We start from the raw sequence: 25,717 nt of genomic DNA, 5'->3' as shown, positions 1-25,717 counted from the left end.
ACGAATTGAATTAAAATATAATGTATATTTAGTGGATATAGTACAATAGCTACGATGAATGAGAAATAGTAAAATAAAATGTAAAAAAATTATAATTTAATTGGTCAATTAATTTATAATCTATGAGTATATTAACTGATTTTTTATAACGAAATATATTCTGCAATTTTTCTTCTTTTGAATTGATTTAAATCCAATAGTAAACAGGTTCACCACCGATATCTCAAAAATAAGTAAATTGACGAATTTTTAACTTCCCGTAGGGTAAGTTATAGTAATCGCAAAAAAATAGAAAATGAAAATTTTTATATATCTTTACTGTTTAAAGGTTTCTGCATATTTTGGCATACCTTAGAAAAAATGGATGTGTGAATTTGTGTGTGTGCGGATACAAATTTTCGTCGACGATTTCGGGAACGCCAATCAACCGATTTGAATAATACAAAAAAACATTCGATTCGTATTCATAAGGGGACGTGCTGATTAGTTTTTGGCGAAAGCAGGTCTAGCCGTTCCGATTTAATAATTCAAAAAACATTTTACTTGAATTGGCAAGATGAAGAACTGATTAATTTTTGGGAAGGCAGGCCCAGCGGTGGAGTCTCAACAAAAAAAAGTTGGCACATTTTACCCCGTCTATGGGGTAAAAAGGACCAGGTGACAAAATTTTGAAGAACAGATAAGACATATTTCTACCATGATGAATTATCTGAAAGTTTTATTCAATATAGACACATAGTTGATATATGCTATTTGTTGTAATATTATTGGTTTTGTTTTCACGAAGTAATTGCTCAAATTCAAATTGAATTGAGTGCTATTGAAAAATGTTGAAAACTTGTACCATCGCGGAATGGTTTTTTATTCTGACTTTTTTTCATAAAAGGCATTTAACCTCTTTATATTCAAATTCAATAAGCTCGCGATCAATTGTATAGCCAGACCTTTCGTTTTAAATTAATCTTAATTGAAATGGAGATATTTATTTCACCTAATGTAGCTAAAATATTTTTTCGTCAGCTGCTTGTCTACTAGATATAATCTAATATATCAAACCTAGTAAAACAACATTGTCATAAAACTAAGGTGTATTTAGAATCTAATTTAGCGGTCATAAATTTGGAATCGATGCTCTATAAATCACTTAATATTGCCAGATAGAGTTGTACAATAAAATATATTAAATTATATCATAAAATCTGCCGTTTCATGACACCTTCTTCATTCCATTCTATGTGGGTAGAAAAAATGTCGCACCGACTGAGAATCTGCTTTTATGGTTTTTGTGAATATTTAATTCAACCAGTATATCACTTGGATCTCAGATTTTATCGCTTTTCAATGTATTTTGTTCATTTCTTTCACACACGAATGAGGACATTTTTAACTACATCCTTGAAGAAATATTCTATGATAAAAAATAAAATTTATTTATAGCTCTTTAGAGTAGGGTGCGCTTTTTGGCTGTAGAATGGTTAAAAATGAAAATATTATCTTAATTTTTTTTTAGTTGCAAGTGTATTCCAAAATGCAACTTTTCAAAATCATGGAAGATGCTTTTTTTTAACTTCCCGTAGGGCAAGTTATAGTAATCGCAAAAAAATCGAAAATGAAAATTTTTATATATCTTTACGTTTCAACGGTTTCTGAGCATTTTGGCTGAGTAAAATGGATGTATGTGTGTGTGTGTATGTGTGTGCGTGTGTGTGTGTATGCGGATACAAATTTTCGTCGACGATTTCGGGAACACGTTTCAACCGATTTGAATAATTCAAAAAACATTCGATTTGTATTGATAAGGAGACGTGCTGATTAGTTTTTGGCGAAGGTAGACTTAGCGGTTCCAAAGATATGGGGCAAAAAGTGCCAAAAATAGTAACTCAGTTTTTAAGAGAACGGAGTGTCCGATTTTAATGATTCAAAAAAACATTTTACTTGTATTGACAAGATGAAGAATTGATCAAATTTTCATGAGGGCAGGTCTAGCGGTTTCGGAGATCTAATAAAAAAAGTAAAAAAAAATGCCATTTGGCGGTCAAAAATGATCATTAGACATATGCACATCAAATTATCAGATATTTTATAGAGTTTTTAACAATAAGTATAAATTTTGTTTACATTCCTATGGGTTCCGTACCAATGTTCATCTGTTAGACGGCGACGCGGCGCTTTCGCACTTTGACATTTCGTCTCTATGCAGTTAAAGCAGTACGATTGCTTTGAAAAAAAAGTTCAGAATTTCCAAAATATGTCAAAATAAAAAAAATAATTATTTTTAATAATTTTTTTCAAAAAAAGAATTTTTTTATCAAATCTATAGTTTCTCAAAAATCTAATTTTTTTCAAAAATGTTAATCGTTTTTAAAAAAATAATAATTTTTGGACGGGAAGTTCCAGCAATTTGCCATAAGACACGATGCCATGCGCCTCACTAGTTCTCTTTTTGAATGGCAAAAAATTGTAATTACCGTGTTTTTCAAAAACGTAGGGAGAAGTAGGCCACCCAAATTTTTATCAGAAAGATGCTGCTATATGCTACAAATTCGAGGTTTTCAAATGCGCTGATTACGAATCCGTTGTCAAATTTACAAGATTCATAATCGTTGACACCGAATGAGGGGTAGAAATTGAAAAAACAGTGACTGTAGTAATAATGTTATTTTAATGTCTGAAAAAAGGAGTAATGAAGTTGGAATGCTAAAATTGGCGAAAAAAACATTTTTCAACCAGATTTTAGGCGCAATTGGTGCTCGTCAAGTCGGTGCAGTTGGTCATATCGAAACACTTTTAATGGAAGTGTATGTTGCAGTTATAGCACTCGATGGAGTTATTTCTTGTCAAAAATCGATGTCTCCATTTGGAGATACCGAATACTTTTTTTTGCCTCTTTTCACAGTTGATTGTGAAGTATTGGCCTTCTTGGAAACTTTTGCTGGTACTTTTTGATTGCTATTTTTGATGCTGTGCTGCTTCTGCCGCGACCTCTGTTTCTAGGGGGTGTAATGATGCGTTGAAAAAACGATCTGCCAACGTTAGTAACAGCAGAAGCAATACGCTCCAATATTTTATTTATTTTCACTTCCTTCATACCAATAATCAAGTTTTCATAATTCACCACTTTTTTAGAAGTTTCCTGTTTTTTAGGAGACATCATGACTGAAGCAATAAAAATAAGCAAATAAGACGTTTAAATAATTAATAAAAACACTTTACTGCGCAAAGAATGGCATTACTCCAGTGGCCCATGTCTGTCTACAAATATTGGCCTACTTCTATCTACAACCGCCTTTTTTGTACATGCATCCCACAAAAACACAATGTAAAAAATCGGCAAAATTCACTTTGTATTTCAAAGATTATATGTTTATATAATATATTGCATATTTACTTGTATTTTTCTCGTGAAAATTCGATGACAAATCGCTTAAGAGCGTACGACGCTGAAAACTTTCTCGACGAAATTCTTGGCGCGTTTCTTTGTACAGTGCGAGAGTAGGTTTATAACCTCCAAATGCTTTTTAAAATTGAGCAAGTATCAAAATATGATAAATATGTGTGCGATTCGACATGGGTGTCGACCGCACCCTACTTGAATAATATTAATAAATTTTTACCGAATGCATGGGTCAATACATATAAATGTGCAAGTTTTGCAAACCACCACGTTGGTGTTTTTCATAGAAACTTGTTTATAAATATATAATAATAATAATAATGAAGCTGATAATAATAACCAGTTGTAAGTGACATTTTACCTTAAGGGAAGTTGCATAAATATTCCTATATGTGTAAATAATCAACTTAATCCATAAGAATTGAGATTTAGCTATTTAGATAAAGTTTTCAACTGTTTCAATAATGAAGTGTTTGCTTTCACTAAGAACTTATCTATGCGATTTTTAATTGATATCATTCAAACAGACTCATATTATCTGTAATTATATTAATTATAGATCACAAACTCACTTGTATGTCCATTATTTTTGATTAATTTCTACAATTCCAGATCTATTAAGATCGTGAACATGCAAATCTCTGTCATGCAAAGTTTCATTTAAATTTCCATAAAAGTTTTTAACAATTAATTACGTATTTTACCAAAATATAATTCTTGCAACTTCTTGTCGAATTCCATCAAATGGCTGTTAAATTATTGAAATCGGTGCAGGTGTTTTTGGGAAAATATTGTCGAAAGTTCAAGCTATTTCTTCAGAATTTGCAAAAAAGTGCAAAAACTCCTCAACGGATTTTAAAAATTTTGAAAAGATTTTAAAGATATCAGTTGGAATCATGCTGATTAGATTGTGGTAAAGATCGGCCGGTGCGATTCTTCGTAATTTATTGTTAAACATATTTTGCGCCAATTTTGATGATTCTTTGTACGACGATAGATTTCATGGCCTGAAATAACATACTACAAATTTATTGGGCTACAATAACCGGTTCAATAATAAAAATCCTTTAAAGTTTGAAATAACATCGCGCACTTAAGCGATTCTAGTTAAATCTATGTCGAATGCCGTAGTGTGTTTACTTTATTATCTAAAATAAAAAAATATGCTATAATTTTAATACACCCGCAATTTAGAAAAAATCTCAGAATCACCACGTCGACTGTTTCTTCTGCGTGGTAAATATTCATGGAATAAATTTAGGCAATAGAAGCATTTGGTCAGAAATATACGTCAATAGACGCCAATGGTATTGAGGTTTACTTACGATCTGCTACACAACCCCTACCTTTGCTAATGATGAACAACCTAGAACATCAATGCTGTCTGCCATGTAATTAATATAGAGACCAACATTAAAAGACAAGAAGAGTTAAAAACTGATATATTTGATGTAATGGATTTGAATTAATTACCCATTCAGATGTTAGCGATGAGCAGGGTGAGAGAATCCATCAAGAATCCATCAGGACTTAGGAGGAGCGATATCAAGGAAGGTGAGACTGCCACATGATCGTTTATGAAATTTGGAGCTTACGACGAAATCAGTCAGGCCTTGTCAACTTTCGAAAATAAAATAAAAAGACTTTTGAAGGCATAAAATAAAATTTGTGGTGTTTTTTATTGTAATTTGAGATAAAACTATCACATTAGTATATCCATCTCGAAAAATACAGACATAAACAAAGTTCTGTTCATTTTTTCGGAATCCGCATCCTCGAGTTTCTTAAAAACCATCATAACATCTCAGGAAAAAAAATTACTATTACGCAGTGTTATTTTTAGTGAAAGGGAAAATTTTATTTTCGAAATGACCTCTTGAACATTTCATCTAAATAACTAAATCTCAATTCTTATTAACTGATGTTGATTATGTATAAGCATCGGGAAGATCATGCAACTTGACTTAAGGCAAAATGACGCTTACAGCTAGTTATTTCATAAAGCATCTATAATGCTTATTTATCTATTGGAGGATTTAATAGTATTCAGCAAAATTATTGGGAAAAGTTGATAAATATTGTAGTGACACTATGGTAGTGGACAAACAGGCGCAGATGGACCAAAGTGCAAAACCTATCTCAGGAACTGTGTTACTGTAAAATAAAAGCCCAGTTCAAATCGTCTAGATGGCGTATAGAGTTATCTTAATATATATACTGTAAGTTGAACGTAAATCAGTTAGACGATTAATTTAATTTAAAATGTTTTTTCATGCATTTTTTATTTTCTGAAAGTTAAATGCTGTTGAGTTGTTCAATACAACGGATTGTGATTTATATAAAAAAAAAAGTATAATATGAAGTATTATTTATTAGTTTTATGAAATTTGATGTTTTTTTATTGATATGCTATGATATGATTTATGATATTTCTTTAAAATATAATTCTAGATAAATTTATATTACTAGATCAAGTACTCTCAAAATTCCAACTAAAATCAAAAACTCCAAAGTTTATGTGATGACGCTTTAAAAAATATGTTTTAGAGACATTTGTATTGAGAATCTAATGATTTTATAATATTTATAAAAAATAAATTATATACTACCAAAGGTAAAAGTGAAAAAATGTCTCATCATGAGAAAAGATCTACCAAAACAGTTTTGAATTTCTAAAATTATTCATTGGTAATTATCAAGAATTAATTGGATCCTCATTTAATTTATACCATATTGATTGATACAAAACAAAAGTGATTTCTTTCCAAAAAAAAGTGTAATCGATTGATAATCTAAAATTATTTTTTTTAGCTTTATTTTATTTACTGCAAACATTGTTCCGCTTACGTTAGTTAAAATCTCTTAAATTATTGCAAATTTTTAATTATCACAATATTTCATATATTGGATTGATTGAAGAACACGTGTTAGAGAAACAACATTAAATAACAAATTAAAATCACTTCACGTGTTTTCGAAGTATACAAAAAAAAACATATGCTTTTATTATACAAATATAGGACTGGGTGGAACAAAAAGGTTCTATTTGATTTTGAGCAATTATATTGTAATAACCAAACCCATTATTTAACAACAAATAACACATATTAAACAAACAACTATGTGATCATGTTCAGTAAAATGCCAGCTAATTCATCATTGTAAAAATGTGTTTTTTCAAAAACTTGTGACCTGGTTCTTTTTACCCCATAGTCGGGGTAAAATGGGACGGCCAGGGGACAAGCTGGTCTACCGCCTTATTTTTAATTTTAAAGGGTTTTTACGAAATAATAGCTTCTTTATTCAATTAACCAATGCAAAATATAAATTTAATGGGTACATTTTTATATAACCTTGTGTCATGTTCGTCAAAAATATTCATCGGCAGAGTTGAAATAGCTATTTATTTTATTAAATTATTTCTTGTAGAATTGCTTTTTTAACTTGATTTACTTTATTTATTTACTATTTTTCATTGCTTTTTTATTTACACCTTTGTTAGGGTAAAAATTCATGCGTTTTTTACTCAACCTAAGTGGAAGCTTTTATAGAGGTTATAAAAAATACGTTGAATCTAACTTAAAATTAACAATAATTATTATAAAACAAATAATGTATTCTTAAAAGATATATTAAGGTTTCGTAAGCTGAATCACAACCAAAAAAACTAATTGTAAAAGAAAATACTTTTGTTATGGATTTTCAAACATCGCTGTTTATCTCCCGATAGCAACGTCGTAGAAATGTAGGTGATAACTAATTATAGATCAGTTTTCCTCTATTTTCAATTATTGTTTTTAAAAAAAAAATTAATTTCACTTGTTTTTGAGATATCGGTGGTGGATCTTTAAGCTCCATTCTATCCTATATTAATTCCAATTTTTATACCAAATTTCAACAATGGCCAGCAAAGTAGAAAATGAATTGCAGAATCTTACTTTTTGAATAAAAATGTTTCTGATTCTCAAATATATATATATATATATATATATATGTGTGTGTGTGTGTGTGTATGTGTATGCTCCCACATCCTGTCAAATGTTAATTAAAGCCATTTTCCCATAATTTAATTTTGTTTACAAACACGATAGTAGCATTCTAACTCCTTAATCAGTCTATGTACCAGGAAACACAATACCTACCAAGAATTGTACGAGATATAATGATAGTGTCGTTTTTCATATATTATTTAGATGAAGAATTTCTTAATTGTGATAATGAATTCGTACTCCTTAGTCATGGTTTATGGACTGACAATTTTTATTTTGTAATAGTGCAATAACTTTTCTGACAATAAGTAGTATAGTAGTATACTACGTCGAAACCATATAATTTAATGAGAATTATAAAAATAAATGAAATGCCATAAATTTGGCAAAAATTGCAATTATACTGATAAGAAAATTGCTAATAATTTGAAAATCAACAGTGATAAAGATTTCAACCTCGAATTGAAAAACTTGAGTCGATGGACTTGAAAATGTTCTATATTTGTAAAGTCATAATATAATATAAAAGTATTGTCATAAATCATGTCAATAATTAATCAATTGTTTTCATTAATTTAATTTTCAATGGCGTCTATTTTCCAAAATACTTTAAATAAGTGAAACATCTAACTATTTAAGATGTTAGTAATTATATTGAAATTTTGCTCCTCATTAAAAATTTTCCTCAAATTTAAAGTAAATTTTATTTTACACAAGTTGAACCGTAACATGGCCTTGCCATAACATTAGTCTGTTGTGCGGCAGAGTCGTTCCCTTTGTCTATATTGATCATAATAGGTCAAATGGATAGTAGCAGTAGGTTAAATAATTAGTAATTCATATATTAGCGAATTCAAATTGAAGGATTATCATTTGAAAAGCTATGTGAGTTTGATTTTGACTCATATTCTATCATAGTCGAAAGCGAAACAGAAAACTTCCGCAAAAACTTAAAAGTATATTATCTACAATAACTAGCTGCAATAAGTTGATAATAAAATAGATAATTTTGTTATTGTTGTAAAATTTAATAAATATGATCGATAAAAAATTTTGAAATTCTTGTTTGATGCCAGATTTTATCTTATTGCAAGAAATATATGGCAAAATATTTATATTTTATGAGGAAACCATGAGGAAGTAAAGCATATCGCAGACATGTTAACACAACAGTTTATTTATAGGTATGTACTTGCAATTTCATGCACATTTAATATTTAAAATTTCTTAATGACATTATATACTTCCATCTGACTGAGGTATGCAAGGTGTAACATTGGTTGATAACTTGTAGAAACTAGTTGCAAGTGGCATTTCAACTGTAATAAGTAAATTGCATTATAAACTTTCGATTTATGTTAATAATCGACTAATCCAATAAAAAATCAATATATTAATTCATGAGTCATTTATAAGTAAACCGAGCTGCTGTAGAAAATTATAATGTGAGAAACTAGGCAGATTATTAAATTTGATACTTTTTTTAATTTAAAAAAAGACACACGGCCGATTAATTAAAATTTTCAATATTTTTATTAATTTATAATTTTAATTGATTTCTATAATTGAATTAAGACTATAATAAATTAGTATGTTTATATATTTATATGTTTATATATTATAGTACCAGGTACTCTCTCGCCATACGAAGATTTATTTAAATTGCCGAAAAATAATTAACAACGAAATACGAAGAGACTGAAATGATATCTTTTAGAGATTTTAAAATGATATCTTTTGAATCGTTTTTGAATTTACAAAATAAATTTAGGATTTTTGGCTGAAACATGGTCCAAACTTTCTGCATTTTTCAGCTAATTCTAAAGAAACGGCTAAGTCAATTGTATCAAATAATTAACCATCATGAGTGCTTATCAAGTTTCATTGCTTTTATATTTTTAAAATTGTTTCAACCGTTTTTGAAAAAGTCGAAGAAGGTTTAATTTTGACAAATGTCGAAAAAGTGCTACTCATTTTTTCAAACTTTGCTGAATTTTTTTAAATTAACGACTTGTTGCAATGTTTTAGTACGTTCTTCAAGACCATGATCTCTATCAATAACTCTGAGTGGCGCATGGCATTGTGCCCTAAGGCAAATTAATAGCATAATTAAACATGCAAGGTATAAAAATAAATAATAATCATCAAAAATTGATCTCTGATTAATGGCAATTGTTCTAAATATTATAACGTATACTTAAAAATTTTATTAAAATTTTCCACTTTTTCGCGCAAAACTAATCAACTATAGTTATTTATCGAGTTACATCGGCTTTTAATTTTTGTAAACCGGTTAAATTTGTTTTGAGAAAACGTAGACAAAAGATTAAAAATCGACTCGCATACAAACACACACACACACATACACACATACTTTTACCAAATTTGTCTCGTTCGATTTAGAATGACTTAAAACGTCGAGAAAACATAAAATTAGCAAATCGCATTTTCTCGCAAAAACAAACTTTTCCTTTGGGAAATTAACAATAACAATTAAATTAATCTTATTCATATTTTTTTAAATATCATTTCTTTTTATATTATTTATATTAAATGCAACAAAATCTGAATTTTGATCTTTTTTAATATTACACATTCTGATGTAAACAATGTATGCTAATATTTAAGTTAATTTAAGAATTTTGTTCTTTAAAGTAAGTGTAAGTAAAAATAAATGTGAATTTCAAAGTGAATAATAGTTATACAATTTGCGTATTCGCGTGTTTCTTACAGTTTCCTTTTAAATTATTGTTTTCCTAACAATGTGTTCTGTTGCGGCATGACTTACAAAAAAAAAGTTGCTAAAGTGTGAAAAAAGTCTCCAACAATTGCGCATATACTTTTGCTTATCTATCTGTATACACTTTATCTTGAGAATTAGAACGTTTTGCATGTAAATTGATAACTTTATAAAGTATCCAATCTCAGTCTGGTTATTTATAAATAGAAAAAAGTCATTGTTTCAAACATATTGATATCATCAATTCACATTATCAACGAGATACTTGATTTTATATATTATTGTTTTTCCCTGATTATTGCTATAGAATTGTGTGAATCACAAAAATTTGAACTGGTCTGATCACGTTTCCAATTACTTATGCTTCAAATTAACGCGTAAATGCTTTATTTTTTGGATCCTTAACTATAAAATTTGACTATTCTTTTTATTTATCGTCTACTTTTTATCACGCAAATTTCTATTTAAATATTGCTTACGGTATCCAATTTTGGTGTTTTTCTAATGAACTATTAAAAATTTTCTAATTGCAAAAAAAAGTATTTCGTATAATTTTTTCACTACCTTCTATGTCTTCTACTACAACTAGCCAATTTTTCCAAGTCCACTGTGTTTTTTTTGTCCATAAATGTCATTTTGATCGTATTTTTCCTACTTCTTGATACAATGCTAAGGTTTTTTCTTATAATTAAAAATGGTTCAAAACTCTTATTTTGCCATATATTGTATTTCTGCAGAAGTTCAAAAACAAAAGTAAACATATCTCGTGTGATAGTACCAGTAATTCCTCAAAAATGTCAAAAATTTTTGTCACAAGAACGAAAAAATTGGGAAATTGAGAATGAAGAACTGGAAGACTTTTCCCACTATAAGTTCGATCTATTTTCACTTTTTTTCACTCACATTTCTTTCTATTTACTCGAATTGCGCAATGTTTTCTCATACATGTTTTATTATACTGTTTTTTATCTTATTCTCTTCACCACATTATCAAAATTATATTTGCTTACTTTAAAATTACTTACAAATTAATTTTAATCTCTCTTTTTTGAGTACATGCATAGTCATGCTCTAAATATAGTGGTTTATTATTATTTTTTTGCATGGTGAGTGAAGGCGTTGATTTTTCCTAAATACAAAGGAATCCACATCTTCTAAATTCACATTTATTATTCACAGGAAATTTAACTTCTTTGATTTTCTGATGCTGATTTCCTTTCTTTATTATCTGCCCACTTCGATTATCATCATATTTTGAAATTCGGTAAATCATCTGCGTACTGGATGTTTGTGTTTTTTATTCCTTTAACTGGAATCTTCTGTGTTTTCAGGTGCCCCCATATTTTTTACGGATATAACTAGATCAGCAACATTCCCAAGATGTATTGGATTGGTTTCTTCACCTTATGCCAAAGACTTGCAACCAACATATGATATAGGTGCTGATTCTCTGGTCTAAATCAGCCACAATTTCGACATGCTCCATAATATGCTGATAGCATTTCTGATACTTTTTTGTTTCTATTTGATTTATCTTTATTAGTCACTCTTTTGCCATTGTTTTCCCATAATGTCAAATCTCTATATTGGTTGTCTGATTTAGTTCCTGATTCTCGTCATTAGCTATCGTTATCTCGATATTGGTTGTCTGATTTAGTTTCTTGTTAGTGCCTACTGCACTAACAAGGTGGACGACGAATAGCAAATGTGAAAGAAACAGTTTTATAAGTAATTTCATTTAATTTTAGCTATAAAATACGTCGTAAATAGTATTCAAGTCACAGTCATATCCTTGAAATCTGTGCGACTAAAAAGTCCTATTCGCAGGTGATTTTTACATTTTTATCTTGTACTTTAGAGATCATTCAATTTTAGACTTCTGTCAGCCTGCATGTTTTAAATATACATATATCAGCTGAATAAGTTTTCCATCTCTATCATGGAAAACATTTGAATTATCATACCCACAACAGTACGATCTGTCAAATGAACAAACTGATGTACAGATAGATAACAGACAGACATATATCCATCTCATCTAATACTCTAGTAGTATATTGTTACTATGGACCTATTTATTGTTTTTAATTCTGTGTGTACTTAATAGTGCTACATTTAATACAATGTACGTCTTGAAGTGCTTGAATACAGCGCTATATCACCATAAGTCTATGTAAACACTTAAAATATTTACGTTTGCATATATGCACAGTTTGTGAATTTATATGTAACTAGCTGTACCCGTTCACGCTTTATTTGTGATTTAGTTGAACAAAGATGTGTATTTGTTACATATATTTTAACGTTACTACTATCTGTTCAACAATTTGTCTACGAATTTACCTATCAACTTGTTAATCAATCTACCATTTTACCGGCTTACCCATTTACCTGTCAACCTATTTACCTATCAACCCGTTTTACATGTAAACCTGTTTATCCGTCTTGTTATTTGTCTATCTACCAGTTGTCCTGTCTACCATTTTACATATCCTCCAATATACCTGACCACCAGCTATCCAACAAAGTATCTTTTCACCAATTTACTTGTCTACCAATTCACCTGTCTATCAATCTGTCAACCTATTTGCCTATCAATCTGTTTATCAATTCACCATTTTACCTGTCAACCAATTTACCTACTTTCCAATTTACCTGTCATCCCGTTCTAAATGTCTAACAATTAACCTGTTTACCTTTTAACAATAATTTACCTTTTTAACAATTTGTCTACTAATTTACCTATCAACCTGTTTATCAATCTACCATTTTACTGGCCTAAAAATTTACCTGTCATCCCGTTCTACATGTCTACCAACCTGTCAACCTGTTTATTTGTCTCCATATTCGTCTATCTACCAGTTCTCCTCTCTACCAATTTACATATCCTCCAATTTACCTGGCCGCTAGTTTACCTTTATTCTAAAATTCGCCTTATTTATTTACGCATTATAGAAAAATGAAAGCTCGAATTGATTCTACGTTTTATTTAGAAAACGTTTGTATGTGAAAATGAAAAGAGCTGTTTTTAGGGTAACCAAAAAATGTATTTAATGCAAAGCCTTAAAACCTTTATATATATACAATACTTATAAATCATACATAAAATCTGTCGGTTAATTTATTCTCATGTTTTCGAATTCCCATTAAATATCAAACTTTAGTTGATAATAAAAAAAAATTTGAATGTATGTCTCAGTCTATGTGCAAGCAACCTTACCAGATTCTTAATTTGAAAATTTATATGTTGTTTATTAACGTACATGAATATTTTTACTTACCTTACTGATACTTCAACTCTAACTATGTATGTCAAGAAGGATTGGCTTTTTATAATTTGTAATTACAGGCCTAAATTTTTCTGCATCACTATATGCAAACGTACATGTAAAGTAAAAAAAACTTTAGTATCCTTGTATCATGAGATAAAATAGTTATCGTAGTATTCATTTATTTTTAATATGTAAACATATATATATGCAAAAAATTATTGTTTATGTCGATATATCAGCAAATGATTTCCGTGCAGTCGCAGGAAATTATATACATATAGTAGTTATGATGTCAAAATCGTATTGCAAACAAATACTATTATGTTCTAAACTTCACATCATCAATTAGCTGTATTTTTTGCTTATTTTAAGTTTGTTATTTGTTGCAATAATAAATTATTAATTTATATTCACAAATGATAAAAATGTATTACTAAAGGTACTATTGTTATACTTAAAAATGCGCTACCTTTTCTTAAAATAGGGGGGCTTGGGCTACCTGTAACAGGGGTAACTAGTAACAGGCGTTTTTCAACAGGATCTTAAACGATATTAAAACTAGTGTGTATGGCATCGTGCCTCAAGGAAAATTGCTGGAACTTTCTGTACCAAAAATTATTTTTTTATAAAAAAGATTTTTTTCATCTTTGAAAAAAAAATATTTTTGAGAAATTTTACATTTTTGAAAAAAATTGTCATTTTTGGAAAAAAAACTTTTGAAGTAAAATGTTTTTTTATTTTGGAAATTTTGAATTTTTTTTTTCAAAGCAATCTCACTGCATAGGGACGAACTATCGAAACGCGTAAGCGCCGCGTCGCTATTTTACGAACAAACGATTACGGAACTTATAGAAATGTAAATAAAATTGATACCCATTATTAAAATCTTTATAAAATATCTGATAATTTGATGTGCATATGTCTAATGATTAATTTTGACCGCCAATGGCATTTTTTTACTTTGTTTACTAGATCTCCAAAACCGCTAGTCATCTTATTAATACAAGTAAAATGTTTTTTGAATTATAAAATTCGGGCGTTCCGCTCTTAAAAACTTACTTAAAGTTACCGTTTTTGGCACTTTTTACCCGTATCTTCGGAACGGCTAGACCTCTGCCTTTACCAAAAATTAATCAGCACGTCTCCTTATCAATACGAATCCATTTTTTGTAGGGCATGCCAAAATGTTCAGAAACCTTTAAAACGGAAAGATATATAAATTTTTAAAGATATTTAAATAAATTTCCATAGTTAATATTGGAAGACTGAAGTGGTAAAAAAAATCATATAGTTTCAAAATTTTATAAAATGTATGATAAATAACATAATAACTGTATAATAACAGAAAAACGATAGATTCAGAAATAAGAGTAATGTAAGTGTAATGCAACTACAAGTAAAATTATAATGAGAGTTGCCATCATTGCATTTATGTAATAATATACTGGTATAACATAACAATACTTTTTGTTAGTTTTGTATAATCAGCAAATAATCTTTAACAATATCAAAAATGTCCGCTTTGAGATAACTAAAGATTATATCGGCTTTTAGATAATTATGATAGGCTTTTCAGAAGAAATGTTATAAATTTGCAAATCATTGATCACATGCATATATTTTTAATTAATTTTGTTTATGATATTACTGCGAATTACATACTAAGATTAAAGTATTATTAATGACTACTGTTTATATATTTTACTTTGCATTTAAGCTTATATACATTTATTTAATAAAGGTTTTATACTATTACTGCAAAATAAATAAGGGTAATGAATGAAACATTTGCAATAAAAATAATAGGAGGATTGTTGTCATAGAATTCTGCATTTTTATTATAGCTTTGATGCAAAAAAATTATTAAATTTATTCTATATAATTATTCTACTTTTACTTTATTTTATTTTATCATTGATTAATATAAAGTTTAGAATCGTCGTACAATTATATTACATATTCGTTTTCGATTTGATTAAGGAAAACGATAATAGCTTATTTTTGAAATTGCAAATCAAGTTAACTAGAAAATGCAAATCAAGTTAACTGGAAATTAAATATTTATTAAATCGACTAGTAATACACGAATAAAAACTCATTAAAAATTAAATCAAAATGTGGAAAAAAGTAGTCGAACAAATTGATTTGATCTTTTAAATTCATTAAAATTTCATAATTATTTCAAAGTACCATTAATTAATTTATTTAACATAAATTATTCGTCTATCCGTACTTACACATTCACTTTTTCTAGATTTCGCCCAAATTGTTACCTTTCAATTGTCGGATAGTCTAAGAGACAATAATAAACTTGTGAAATACATACAAATAATATAAAGAATGATAATTATCTTAAAATGTTATCAAATTGATTTTAGTGTTCATTGTATGGTATACGTGAATTGATAACATTTCATCTTTGTAAAAATATCAGATAAAGAAAATTGACGCCGCGTTAATCTTACATAATAAAGAGAAATTTATTTTATCACTACTTTGTGCTTAATAATATTTCATTATAAAAATATGTTTACATCTATCTGCTAACTAAATTGCACTAAACTGCGTTTTTATTTTTATTTATACAGTGAAGTACCAGGTTTTAAACGGTGTGAAGTGCCCGGTGTTGAATGGTGCGGAGCAGAAGAACCTCCTTATTACGAGGACTTGGCTGCAATCCTGGCCGACATGAAGTTGGAACATCATGTGCCAAACATGATTCGCAAAAAAATCAGTTTAACACAATTCCTTCTACTTAATGAGCAAAAGTTAAAAGAATTAACATTCTTAATGCCTTTTGAAAGAAGGATTATAATGCAGAATTTGAAAACTTTCCACAAAACACCTTGGCTCAAAAAATCCATAATGAGACCCATTCCAGGAGAGGATTTTGGTGTGCTCAATTTATTACATCAAGTGACATCACACTATAAGCACATTGCAGTCATTAGTGCATCGATTAAAGCTTTAACCGAAGCCAGTCTTGAGAAAGGAACTAATGAAAGTGATAAATTGGAAATGGCTGAAGCCATAGAAACTTGTCAAGCAAGTCTTATGGATTTGAAGAAACAACTAAAAATTGTTCAAAATGTTTTGAGCAATGTAACAAAAGCAACTGACGAAAATGTGTTATCAATAAGTAGCGTTGCTAAAGTAAGTAAACCAAAACGAAATTGGTTGAAATATGCTATATATTCAATGTTACCTCTAGTTGCTGTATATTCTATTAAGAAGCTAATTAACAAATTTTGATGAGTAATATAAATTACTGATGTAAAACTATAGTGAGACAATAAAATTCGTTTAAAATGATGACATAATATATTGCTCTATGCTCGCACGCAGTATGACAATTTTAATGAAAATTTTATTAAAAATAAACTAATTATACATTTTTTCATAATTTTCAATCACATTGTTTTCCGAATGCACAGAAATCTATTGAATTTATGATAAAAAATCAAACGTAAAATTTATTTATTGTATAAAAAAGTATTTGAATAACCAAACCAAATATTTGCATTATATTTATTATTAATAATTTGTTTTATATTGCTTATCTTACATTTTTTTCATATACACTGATAATGATATGAAATTATATATCGATTTATCATTTTATTTTATTCATTTTTTTAACTGCCAAACATTGTGTTCGGCCCTTTTCACTCGGATGTCCCCCTGAGGAGACATGGTACGTCTAGCACATCGCGGTTGTATATCCGAGGCACTCGATATTGTAGACACAATGACTCAGTTCGTATTGAAGCATCGAAGACAATAAATCACAAATGATTAAACAGCGGCCTGCGGGCTCTATGCTATCCAGGATAGCATAGAATTTTATTATTTTAGAATTCAATAAGAAAAGAATACACTATAATTAATTGGATGAAAACAAGTTGATGAAATAAATAAATTGTACTTGAAATTAGAAATACAGAGAAATATTTAAAGGATAGGCTATCCTTTAAATATTTCTCTGTATTTCTAATTTCAAGTACAATTTATTTATTTCATCAACTTGTTTTCATCCAATTAATTATAGTGTATTCTTTTCTTATTGAATTCTAAAATAATAATTTTTTAAATATTGTTAGTAAGTTTATCAAAAAAGAGAGACATATAAAAAGCGACATTACATTTTACTGTGGAATGATAAAAAAAACTGACGCTAATTGTAGGTAAATATAACGGCAGTGAAAACAACCCGCTATGCCTATCGGAAATTGCTTTAAACTTCAACATACAACAGAAAATAAATTTGGATATTATTATAAACGTATCTTCTTCAATTTCCACAAATTCATATAAAACAAATTGCATAGCAAACACAATAATAACGTTTACAAAAGGTACGTTTTCGCCAGAATACGGCACCGAATTGCTGGTAGATTGTTTTTGAATCAGTGTCGACTGTCGAGCGGTAAGGGTTAAATAATATAACATAAAGGGTTTATATAATATACAAACTTTAGGTTTTTTGTTCGACAATTTTTTTTTCTAGCGCCCCTTCCCCAATAATTTTAACTGTTTTAACAGTTTATAAAGATATTTACATAAATTCTTTAATTACTTTTAATTCTTTTAGATTTAGTACGTAAAACATTAGATATAATGCAAAAGCGTTAAATATATTGATTTTAAATTTATATAAAAAAATCGAGGCGATTTGCGGGTTGATCATAATCAAATATTTTTAAGTTTTCAAGTATTTCTAACGCATGTCTAATATTATTATTAGGGTTTTGAAAAATTTTACTTATTCACTATGCGATTTATTCTATTGAGAAAATTGAGCAAAAAAGACTAGCCTTATATTTTTAAACAAAATACTAGTATTTCATATTAAATTTTTTTAAATTTTATTTTAATTTATTTTTTTATTATTTACAATATCCAATATTGCACCGTAAACTTCTCTTTATTCATATCGAAGGGCCGAACTAAATTAATCTTTACTTTCCCATCAGATTGTTATTTTTAAGTTAAATTTTATTGTCCAAAGATTAGTAAAAAACGCAAAGAAATTACATATTTTTTAAACTATATTGAAAAAAAAAACTAATTATATTTGTATCTGTAGTATTTCTGTATAGTTAATAATCAATTTTAGAGTATGAGCCTCGCTATGTATAAAAAAAGCTCAACGATTTTTGTTCCAAAGTGAATTTTGCTTCCATTTTTCATAGCTTCACTTCCATAAACCTATAAGCACGCCTGCCTTCAAAATTCAAAGTTCATCAGATGCGAACATTTGCAACAAAAACAAAAGTTACTATTCCCGGAATAAATAAGCCATTTTCTAAGCACCCATTTTCCACTTTTGTCTGTTATAATTTGTATCTATTTTTTTAAGTCAATAATGCCCAATAATTAATTTAATCTTTTGTAGGTTTGAGTTTATGGGATTGAACACTCTAGATGATTTCTTTTTCGATTCCACTTTAACTTCAAACAAAAAATATAATTAGAGATTAAGCAATCCGCAGAAGAATAATTTAATAATTTGCGGAGTTATAAATCGGTTAATTGTTTCTACTGATATCACATTGCAAACTAAATATGCTTTTTATATCTTTGTAACCATTGTTAAGTTAGATTATTTATTATAATCTATTAAGTATTATATAATATTTAAAAAAATATATAACAAATTTTATTTCCGAATCTCGTTTTGACGCCCCCTAAGGCGTGCGCCCGCATTTTTCGCATGCATTGCATTCAAGGTAGGACCGGCCCTGTGTATGTATGTACAATATATCAATTTTCATATCACTTATTCTTATCATGTGGTGGAAGTTCTATAAATTAATTATCACCATCAGCCTTCTGTGTATGATTAGTATAGTCGCAATAAATAAATTTAATTTGCGTTACAATTTAGTTAAGTATGGTTGTAGTTATTATGGATAAAGGATTAAAAATAATGATAAATATATTAAGTATATGAGAAGTTGAATATATTAATAGTCTTAATTAACTATAGAAAAGTGAAAGATAAAATTAGAAATAATTAAAATACAATTATTAAAGTATATTATTTTAATAATTGAAATAAAATTGATAAGGTATATTATTTTGACATATTGTTAGTTTTGTCGGAATATAGAGTAAGCAATTTAACACAAAGTGAGGGTAAATGATATTAAGAACCAAAATCTGTAAATATGTATGAGAACCAAATAATATATATAAAAAATTCGTAATGAGTTGACTAAATATAAAGTTGCAAACAAATATATTAATTTGATGTGCGAATTAAATAAAGATAAACATTAAACTGAACATTATATACAAATACAAATAAAAACAAGCAAATGAGAAGTTGAATATATTAATATAGTCTTAATTAACTATAAAAAAGTGAAAAAAGTGATAAAATTACAAATAATTGAAATACAATTATTAAAGAATATTATTTTAATAATTGAAATAAAATTGTTAAGGTATATTATTATGACATATTTTTAGTTTTTTCGGAATATAGAGTAAGCAATTTAACAAAAGTGAGGGTAAATGATAATAAGAACCAAAATCTGTTAATATGTATGGGAACTAAATAATAAATATAAAAAATTCGTAATAAGTTGACTAAAATATAAAGTTGCAACCAAATATATTAATTTGATGTGCGAATTAAATAAGGATAAACATTAAACTGAACATTATATACAAATAAATACAAATAAAAACAAGTATATGAGAAGTTGAATATATTAATAGTCTTAATTAACTATAGAAAAGTGAAAAAAAGTGATAAAATTACAAATAATTGGAATACAATTATTAAAGAATATTATTTTAATAATTGAAATAAAATTGTTAAGGTATATTATTTTGTCATATTGTTAGTTTTGTCGGAATATAGAGTAAGCAATTTAACACAAAGTGAAGGTAAATGATAATAAGAACCAAAATCTGTGAATATGTATGAGAATTAAATAATATATATAAAAAAATTCGTAATAAGTTGACTAAATATAAAGTTGCAATCAAATATATTAATTTGATGTGCGAATTAAATAAAGATAAACATCAAACTGAACATTCTATACAAATAACAGATTAAAACACTTGATGTAATTTAAATTTATTCTAATTGCACTAATTAATTTAATTGCATCAATTCTATTTTATTCGAAATAATTTTAAATGAAAATGCAATAATTATTTTTTCTCGATTGGAAGAGACATTGTGCAAAATTGTGAGAAATTATAATAAATGAGAGTTTCGGTGTATTCTCTTATCTAAATATACAACGAAAGGAATGCTGAGCCGAATGCACGTCTCTTAGTGTGTTGTGTTAAGTTGTGTTGTGATTCTTGGTCTTGGTCTTGGTGCTGAGCTGCTTACTCCTCCTTCGCGTCCTTCTGCCAGTTGCTGAGCCCTGAGCCGCACCACACTGCGAAGACGAAGAGTTCGAGTTCATTAATATTTGTTCTGTTCTGGTACTGTTGTAGTTCTGCGAGGTATTTGTTGTGTTGTGTTGTGTTGTGTTTAACACAGGCGAAACGCGCCATTTTTCTGCGTTACGCCGCTTACTTCTTAATACGGTATCTTGTTTGCTTTCGAGTGATATTACAGATTTTACCGTTTACTCAATTAGCTTCAATACAATTCAATGTATGCCGAATCAGTGTACGATCACGAATATACCTGTCGAGTGGATAACTGTGCACCGAAAAGGCGTCGATAATGGAGAACCTCGAGGTTTAGCTTTGCTGGCTAAAACAAATTAGAAATTTTGCAAATATGAAACATTCAGCATCAGCGCCGCCTGAAGAAGTTAAATTGAATCCCTTCGAAATACTTTCTGAAATCGATGCCAGGGAAATTTTACATATTATCACTGATGGAAAATGCAAAATTCCAACTACATCAAATTTTACAAAAGTTCAATTGCCTCGAGGTAAGCAAAGCCAATTCGTATAATAAAGTTTCATATTCTCTATATTTTTACTTGTTGCTTCTCAAGTAGCAGTAATAACTCTGACATCATAGATAAAAACTAGACAATGTTTGAATTTTATATTTATATTTCATATTTGCAAAGTTATCTGTAATATAGGTTACAAACTCATTGTTGACAGATTCATAAGTTCAACCAACACACCTATGCAATGTACATTGTATGCAACTTGTTGCTACGCACACATATGAACTCACATACACTTGTTTCTTGTTTGTGAATCCAGATCAAAACAGTGCGATAGTAGAATAACACTTGTCGCGACTGTTAACATTTTGCAGAGACATATACATTATTTTAAATATTTAGTGTTATCAGTATACTCAATACTATATCATTTAACATAATAACTTAAAATCATTGTGAATTTTTTAATTTTAAATTAAGATTTTCTAATTGTATATATTAGGTTGTCAAATATCTCCCTTCCGCTTTTTTGCTCTTGGTTTATAATACAAAAAGGCGGAAGGGAGATATTTGACAACCTATTATTTACAGATGGAGTGGTACCCCGTCTTACGAGCTTAATTCGTTCCGTTCTCGAAGCACTTTCCATATAAATGCATTGAAATGATATTAATTTGTTCGTTAATTAAAATTTTCACTTTACTTTAAATATTTGTATGATAGTTAAATGCCACTTACACACAAAAATCATTATTACAATTGATATTAGATGAACCTGTTTCATTCACACCCCCATAATTTAATTTCCGCCTTTTACTCGTATCTCGAATTTTGCTCGTATATCGAAGTAAACGACTGCTTTTTTGGCGGCTCGTATTTCGAGCAACTCGTATGACGAGACGCTCGTACGGCGGTATACCACTGTATATAATTCGTTAATTAAAATTTTCACTTTACTTTAAATATTTGTATGATAGTTAAATGCCACTTACACACAAAAATCATTATTACAATTGATATTAGATGAACCTGTTTCATTCACACCCCCATAATTTAATTTCCGCCTTTTACTCGTATCTCGAATTTTGCTCGTATATCGAAGTAAACGACTGCTTTTTTGGCGGCTCGTATTTCGAGCAACTCGTATGACGAGACGCTCGTACGGCGGTATACCACTGTATATAATTTTTGAAAATATGTTTGTTATATGTATATGTTTGTTAAAATTGCAGGAAATCAGAAGCCTATAGACATAAATGTGTGCAATAAAATTTCCATAGAACCTTCAAAGAAAGTTAAAATACTAATTTACATCAATGCTCTTCTGTGGTTGTTGACTACATTATTATTTTCAATTTCATTGGGTTACATATATATAGAATTGCAAGCTCAGAAACAGAATGTTTATGAACTTAGTCAAACTTTATTGACTATTAGTAGTAAATATGAATTTCTTAGTGATTCTGTAACGCAATCATTAATTGCAAGTGATTTTATATCACCTGAAAGTATACATGATAATCAAACCAAAGATAACACGGCGCACAGTGATAACATTTATGGTAAAACAAATACAGATAAATATAGCTCAGACAGGAATACCTCAGGAAATAAGAAAAAAATTGATAATAAATATGATGATTTTGAAAGAGACAAAGCAAACGCCACAAATCACTCTGATGGGTCCATTGCCTATAGAAAAAATCAACAAAACTCACCTATGCTAGGTAGAATAAATAAAATATATATTTATATTTGTATGCATGTATGTATATATATATATATATATATATATATATATATATATATTATATTATATAAATTTGCAGCCCATTCGCCGAATTAAAACAAGGCTTAATAGAATAACATTTTTTTTTTAAATTACAATGAATACTACTATTCATATATTAATTATGAAATTTAATGAGTATAAATACACATATCAAACCAGAACAAAAACTTTAAAACACTAATCGTAGTTTAAGAAAGTAAATTTTAATAAACAAACAACACATAAACCTACTATCTTATATGAAAAACTTAAGGAGAGAACATCTTGCATAATAGATACAACGAGGATGCTTTATCCATTAAAATCAAAACTGAAAATCAAGTTCAGTTATTTTCAATCTTTTTCAGTTTTGATTCTAATAAATAAAGCATCTTCATTTTGTTTATTAGTCAAAATATTTTCTCTTTTCATTTTTGATACAAAATAGTAGTTCTGTGTCATTTTTATATTAAAGTTTACTTTTTCAAACTAACATTATTGTTTCAATTTTTTTGGTTTAACATGCATTTAAATAAAGAATTATTATTTTATTTAACCCTTTTTTTAATTTGATGAATGGGATGCAAACTTATTCCAAATATGTTTGAATAAAGAAAGAAATATGTCTGAGAGCTGAGTTAAACTCCAACTCGATTCAGGAAAGAAGTAGTGTGAGAGATTTTCCCATTTACATTTCACACTGCAGTGGTCGAGATGGGCTTATTTTCAATTGGAATCATATTTTGATCTATATTTTCAATTGAAAACGGTTTTGTTATATAATGGACATCTGCATGTTAACGATCTTTGCCACGACAATTCTCATATATATATATATATATATATATTTCAAAGTAACTAGCAGCCCATTCGTCGAAATAAAAAAGGTTACCTTTTTTATTTCGACGAATGGGCTGCTAGTTACTTTGAAATATGTTTCAACGTCGAAAAAACTATCAAGATATATATATATATATATATATATATATATTATAAATATGGACATTTTTGCATTGCCTTGCTCCCAGGGGCTCAAATGCTTCCAAATTGATAAAAAAAATCCTTTATAAGTTTTAGCTCTCAATATTGTCTTTTAGATAGTGCGCAATTCAATCAAAGTTTTGTATGGAAATAGCATAAAATAATTTTCAAACATTTTAAAAATGTTTTTTAGATATAATTTAGCAAACAAAAGAATGAGTTTTATTCAAAATTTGACGCTCAACAAAACAATTATAAAAAACCTGTTTTGCAGAGCATTAAATTTTCCATACAAAATGACACGATTTTTCACTTTTAATTCATTTGTCGCTAAGTTATACCTAAAGATTTTTTGTAAAAAGGTCATATTAAGAGCTAAACCTTTTAGAGATTTTTTTTTGGGTGTTCCATGGCGTAACGGTTAAGGGCACAACCTCGTGTACACGAGGTCGTGAATTAGAGTTCCCCACGCTGAATAACCTAATATCATGCAGTAGTGATATCAAATTTTACTTGAAAATATGGATCAAAAATATGTTTCCAATTGATAATACACCATTTTGGGCACTATGGTGTGACATGGCAATAGGTAATCTTTCACACTATTCTTCCCTAAATCGAGTTGGAATTTAATTCAGCTTACAGACCGGCCCTAGGGTACTAGTGTCCATTATTATATAATATAATATAAAATTAAAAATTGCAATATATAAGCAATAATATATTTTTATTTCCAAGAATAAATCAATTATTAAAAAATAATATTAGATATATTTTTATAATCTTATATATTTTGGTATTCTCTTTTCAATATTGTGCATCATAAATAATTATTTGTAATTTTTTCTTTATTTTAGTATATTTTCTCTTATGTTAAAATTTTGTTATCATAAATTGTGGAGTATGAAATCAATGACACTTTTGTTATTCAAAATATTTAAAATTTTAGAATATCATGTTATGATTTAAAATTTTGATTTTACAATTCAGGTTTTATTTAATACAATTTCCAATTTTATGAATTATTATAATAGAACATAAATGAAATATATTAACAGCAATGTTTTTTTAGGAGGTCCTGCAGTTATCCAGTTTACAGGTGCAGTTCCACGTGTCGATATCGCAAATGAAGGTAGTAAGTATCATGATTAATAGTATTTATTTTAGTATTTCAATATACTAAAAATAATACTATTGTTCAGCTTAATAAATTCATTGAAATAATGATATTCAACAACTTAATTTTTTTCAGGGCTTATTGGACCTTGGGTCACAGATGATGTGGGATCAGGTATTTATAACTTAACAGAGTTTTACATAACAGAGCAAGGAAATGCAATAGAAATAGTTCAATCTGGGCTTTACATAATTTATTCTCAGGTAAACACTTTGTTTCCTGTCCAGAAAGAATGAAAATAACTAATAAGCTGTTCTATTACTATATTTTATTTGTATTTTTTAGGTTTATTATGAAAACTTCTAGTCTTTTAAACAGTTATTCTATAAGTATAAGAAAGAAAGGATATTCTGCACCCTTTCCCAATTGCATATTGCAGTACTACGGCACAAAACTCAAGTAGCAAATTGCCTCACGAGAGCAGTTGTTTTACATCAGTTGTGAGATATCTATCTCAGTATGACAGATTGATATTACAGCAACAGGAGATAAATCGCAGAGTTATTATGAGTA

At 28.4% G+C, this 25,717-nt stretch overlaps 2 protein-coding genes across 8 annotated transcripts in view; both read left to right on the top strand.

The window, feature by feature from the left end:
• The window catches only part of LOC113374566, a 220,891-nt gene extending 204,210 nt beyond the window's left edge, over positions 1-16,681 (top strand). For all 6 annotated transcript variants that reach the window (XM_026614544.1, XM_026614539.1, XM_026614543.1 and 3 more), the window contains exon 8: positions 15,984-16,681. In XM_026614544.1, the coding sequence (XP_026470329.1) occupies positions 15,984-16,647 (664 nt within the window). In that variant the 3' untranslated portion in view covers positions 16,648-16,681. The remainder of the gene's footprint in view (positions 1-15,983) is intronic.
• Positions 16,682-20,562: 3,881 nt separating this feature from the next.
• Positions 20,563-25,711, top strand: LOC113377049. 2 transcript variants are annotated; one of them, XM_026617219.1, is made up of 5 exons: positions 20,563-21,308; positions 22,508-23,002; positions 25,100-25,159; positions 25,280-25,407; positions 25,490-25,711. In XM_026617219.1, the coding sequence occupies exons 1-5, from the start codon at positions 21,152-21,154 to the stop codon at positions 25,508-25,510; spliced, it is 861 nt and encodes a 286-aa protein (XP_026473004.1). In that variant the 5' UTR covers positions 20,563-21,151; the 3' UTR covers positions 25,511-25,711. The 2 variants fall into 2 exon arrangements, with proteins under 2 accessions (XP_026473004.1, XP_026473003.1); XM_026617218.1 differs by having other exon boundaries at positions 20,565-21,308; positions 25,100-25,162.
• Positions 25,712-25,717: the final 6 nt, after the last annotated feature.

This window comes from Ctenocephalides felis, unplaced genomic scaffold (genome assembly GCF_003426905.1).
Source record: "Ctenocephalides felis isolate EL2017-DRISC unplaced genomic scaffold, ASM342690v1 CF-g0.4_SCAFFOLD_01886, whole genome shotgun sequence".
Taxonomy (NCBI): Eukaryota; Metazoa; Arthropoda; class Insecta; order Siphonaptera; family Pulicidae; genus Ctenocephalides; species Ctenocephalides felis.
Note: the sequence above shows the minus strand (reverse complement) of the source record. Positions and strands in the feature narration are given on the sequence as shown.

Excerpts from the sequence above, each read along its gene's own strand:
- LOC113377049 (XM_026617218.1), top strand. The coding sequence starts at position 21,152 with ATGAAACATTCAGCATCAGCGCCGCCTGAAGAAGTTAAATTGAATCCC. Across the intron at positions 21,309-22,507 it reads AAAAGTTCAATTGCCTCGAG|GAAATCAGAAGCCTATAGAC; the intron begins GTAAGCAAAGCC and ends TTAAAATTGCAG. Across the intron at positions 25,163-25,279 it reads CGATATCGCAAATGAAGGTA|GGCTTATTGGACCTTGGGTC; the intron begins GTAAGTATCATG and ends AATTTTTTTCAG.